This window comes from Nycticebus coucang, chromosome 16 (assembly GCF_027406575.1).
Source record: "Nycticebus coucang isolate mNycCou1 chromosome 16, mNycCou1.pri, whole genome shotgun sequence".
NCBI lineage: Eukaryota > Metazoa > Chordata > Mammalia > Primates > Lorisidae > Nycticebus > Nycticebus coucang.
In genome coordinates this window covers 1,971,199-1,975,411 of record NC_069795.1, presented here as the reverse complement: position 1 = coordinate 1,975,411, position 4,213 = coordinate 1,971,199, and the positions used below count along the sequence as shown (strand labels likewise).

The following is a 4,213-nucleotide window of genomic DNA, read 5'->3' as shown; positions in this document are numbered from 1 at the left end:
CAGCGGAACCTCCGCAGCTGCCCACCTCCCTCCACTGACCCCCTGCTTCAGCTGACCTCATTTCCATGGACCAGACATGCACCGCCTGTGTGTGTCAGTACAGCAGGCACAGCCTGCATGGTGACAGCCTGCACACTGTCACTACCTCTACATGGTGACCGCCTCCACACCGTGACCACCTCCATGTGGTGACCACCTCCGTGTGAGATGGGAGCCAGCTGCCTCATCACTCCCATAAGATGAATACCGATGGCCTCACGCCACCCCCACCCCCCCAGATAGGAGGAAGGGAAAAGAGGTAAATGAAACGATGCCAAGTACCATGACTCTTAAATCAGTCCGGATCGGGCCGGAACAGGACAAGATAAGAACGGATGGGCCAAGAATGGTCATCACGAGAGTTAATGAGCTAAGTGCTGTGACAAATTGTGTTACTTATCCATTAGTTGCTAGATCTGCATTATGTTACATTATTATCTAACTGCCCTTTATGTTACCTATTGGCTAAACTGCTAAATTGCAAGGTTCGCTTTTGTAAAAGAGGTCATCGTGACCTGTGCTCACTTTTTGCTTCTAATTGCTAACTTTCAGCCCACCTGTTTGGCTCGTTGCCAACTTTTAGACTAGAAAAACCTCAGCTTCAGACCCTTTGATGCCCTCTCACTTAGTCTGCTTTAGACTTTGCTGAGACAGCCCGGCAGTTAATAAAAGATTCCTTTTTGAAATTCTAATTTGAGTCGGTGGTCCTTAATCTCACCCCATAACACGTACTGTGACCATCTCCACACTGTGACCACGTCCACGTGGTGACCAGTTTGCCGCAGGCCCTAGGTAGACACCTTACAGAGGTTCTATTGCATCTGAATGGGGATTCTGTGCCCAGCCAAATGATCACCCAAGTGTGGAGGGGGAGGTGATACACTTTCAGGCATACAAAAAGAATGAAAATTTCTGTCTTAAAATCACTGTATATGAAAAGTATCTGATCTCGGGCAGTGCCTGTGGCTCAAAGGGATAGGGCGCCAGTCCCATATGTCAGAGGTGGTGGGTTCAAACCCAGACCCGGCCAAAAAAAAAAAAAAATACTGCAAAAAAAAAAAAAAAAAAAGAAGAAGAAGAAGAAAGAAAAGTATCTGATCTCTTGACGTGGGAAGATGAAAATAGGAAAGGAGCAGAGTGCAGCTTCAGACATATCAAAGAGAGGCCTTTGAGTGCGCCATAAAGAATGGAGAGATGGGTATAGAAGCGCTGACCCCATGTGGGCCATCTGGGCGTCTGAGCAGACACAGTGGGGTGAAGAAGCACAGTGTCCTGTGACCTAATCCTCTCTGTCAGCTGCACTTGATAAGAAGTGCACATTTTTCGAGGTTTTTTTGGAGACAAAGTCTAACTCCATCACTCAGGCCTCAAACTCTTGGGCTCAGGTGACCCTCCTGCGTCAGCTCCCGCATAGCTGGGAATACAGGTACCCACCACAAGGCCTGAGTAGTTCTTCTATTTTTAGTAGAGATAGGGTCTCACTCTGCTCAGGCTGGTCTTAAACTTCTGAGCTCAAGCGATCCTCCTCCCGCGGCCTCCCAGAATGCTGGGATCATAGGCATGAGCCACCCAACGCACCGTGTGTGATTTGTGACCCAGCAGTAAAAAACGAACACACCGGCCGATGTGGCCTTCTCTGCAGCCGTAAACAAGACAGATCTTTATGTACTGGTGGGAAAGGAACTCCATCTGGTATTAAGCTTAAAAAACAATATGGGGAGAGTATGATACAATCCCTATTTCACAGGCTTCTGCACACAGAGACGCTGTATCTATGTGTGTGCACAGAAGCCGGGGGGCAGACAGACAGACCCGGTGGGCCCTCCTCATGGGTGCATCCCATACTTGTGAAGTTTTCGCTCTGACTTTTATTTATAACCTTAAAGGCAGCCCTCGCGGTGCTCGTGGTCTCCGTGGCCATCACAGAGCAGGGAAAGTCCGACTCCTGATGTGCAGCCCTGAGGCCCCACCAGGAGTTTTGCTTTCCTGCTTTAGCCTGTCCGGGGATGAAACCACAGATGGCCCAGGCAAGGCCAGGCAGGCCGTGGGCAGGTCCTGCATAAGCTCCTCAGTGCCACGTTGTCCTTTGTGCCTGTGACGTCGCTGTTTCCAGTGCCCTGAGTGCAGGGCCGAGGTGCTGCCTGGTGCCCTGAGCACGAGGGGCACACGCATGTGAGCTGCACACACGAGTGAGGTGGCCGTCCCCAGGCCAGGAGTGAGGGCGGCTGTGGGAGGGGAGAGGGAAGAAGAGGAAGGGAGGAGGTGGCAGCAGCCGGTGCAGGGAACACGCCCTTCACAGAGGTGTCGCACGTCCTCTGCTTTGGGGTCTGTGGCCCATGCTGGTTCCCGTTAGGCAGTGGCAGGTTGAGGCACTGAGTGCAGTGCCTGGGACATGGCTGAGAAGGCTGTAAGCAGAAGGGCTGTCAGGGTCCAGGTGCTGTGTCCCTCTGAGCCGTGTAACCCCAGGGAGGTCACTGAAAGCTCCGAAATCCAGTCTGTCCGTCACCTGGTGGTGACAGCATTGCATCTTGGGAAGGGGGCACCACCTGGGAGGGGGTGTTTGCCCTGTGGGAAACTCGTCCTTGATGCTGGCTTCCAGCAGGGAGAGCCACTGTCCTGGGGCTGCCAGGCCAGTGACTGGATGAGGCCCCAGAACACTGGGGATAGCTCAAGGGTTGTCCCACCCACCCAACACCCATAGTCCTGACTGCCCCAGAGCCCAACTGGGACCATCCCCACCTCACTGCTGCCCTCGGAGGACCATGTTGGACAGGCTACATCCTGATCAGGCAGGATGTTTATGAGCTGGAAAACATCACAGGCAAACAGATATCCCTAATGACAACCTGGCCCCAGCACTCACCAACAAGGAAGGGGAAGCCCTGAGGCTGGGACAACAGGGTGGGAGGCGTATAAAAGCCCACAGCCCCAAGCACCCCATACACTCACTCACACTCACTCACACTCACACTCCCCAGCTCAACCCCAGCATGGCTGCATCCACCGTGTCTGTCTGCTCCAGCAACCTGAGCTATGGCAGCCGGGTCTGCCTGCCTGGTTCCTGTGACTCCTGGAGTGACTCCTGTCAGGTGGATGACTGCCCAGAGAGCTGCTGTGAGCCCTCCTGCTGCGCCCCCAGCTGCTGTGCCCCGACCCCCTGCCTGACCCTGGTCTGCAGCCCAGTGAGCTGTGTGTCCAGCCCCTGCCAACCAGTCTGCACCAGCTCCTGCACACCCTCCTGCTGCCAGCAGTCTAGCTGCCAGCCGGCTTGCTGCACCCCGTCCCCCTGCCAGCAAGCCTGCTGCGTGCCCGTGAGCTGCAAGCCTGTGTGCTGTGTGCCTGTCTGCTCTGGGGATTCCTCTTCATGCTGCCAGCAGTCTAGCTGCCAGCCGGCTTGCTGCACCCCGTCCCCCTGCCAGCAGGCCTGCTGTGTGCCCGTGAGCTGCAAGCCCGTCTGCTGTGTGCCTGTCTGCTCTGGGGATTCCTCTTCATGCTGCCAGCAGTCTAGCTGCCAGCTGGCTTGCTGCACCCCATCCCCCTGTCAGCAGGCCTGCTGTGTACCCGTCTGTTGCAAGCCTGTGTGTTACAAGCCCGTGTGCTGTGTGCCCATCTGCACTGGGGTCACCCCCTGCCCAGCCCCCTCATGCTGCCAGCCCAGCCCCTGCTCCTCCTGCTGCAGACCCTCCTCCTGTGTGTCCCTCCTCTGTCGCCCCGTGTGTAGACCTGCCTGCTGTGTCCCCACCTCCTCCTGCCAGCCCAGCTGTCCCCGCCCAGCCTCCTGTGTGTCCCTCCTCTGCCGCCCAGCCTGCTCCCGTCCAGCTTGCTGTGGCCTTTCCTTGGGCCAGAAGTCCAGCTGCTGACCTGCTCAATCTCCTGTCCTGGGTGGCTGAGTTTTTGCTCCAAGCAGGATCCTCTGTTCTCGGAGCTCCTCCCCAACAGGGGTAGGTACACAGCTGCTGCTCCCTCCAGCCTCCTCCTGGGAAAAGGTGACCCACATGGCCCTCAACAGGGTGGCCTGCAGGCTTTAGGAGTCCCCTTCTAAGGATTGGTGGTTGCATCCAATGTGACAAAGGTCAATCAGTGCTATGTGTATAAGCAATAAAATGTCTATGTAAGGAATTATGGGCCATGTGTGTTTCTGCTTCTCCCTGAGCCTCTTTGACCACTGCAAGTT

At 55.5% G+C, this 4,213-nt stretch overlaps 1 protein-coding gene across 2 annotated transcripts; it reads left to right on the top strand.

Annotated features, from left to right (window-relative positions):
• The first annotated feature begins 3,029 nt into the window (after window positions 1–3,029).
• On the top strand, window positions 3,030–3,899 carry LOC128567258 (keratin-associated protein 10-12-like). 2 transcript variants are annotated; one of them, XM_053564372.1, is made up of 2 exons: window positions 3,030–3,568; window positions 3,704–3,899. In XM_053564372.1, exons 1-2 carry the CDS (start codon window positions 3,030–3,032, stop codon window positions 3,897–3,899), a joined length of 735 nt encoding a protein of 244 aa, XP_053420347.1. The 2 variants fall into 2 exon arrangements, with proteins under 2 accessions (XP_053420347.1, XP_053420346.1); XM_053564371.1 differs by having other exon boundaries at window positions 3,030–3,899.
• Window positions 3,900–4,213: the final 314 nt, after the last annotated feature.

Coding starts and splice junctions, on each gene's coding strand:
- LOC128567258 (XM_053564371.1), top strand. CDS start 3,030: ATGGCTGCATCCACCGTGTCTGTCTGCTCCAGCAACCTGAGCTATGGC.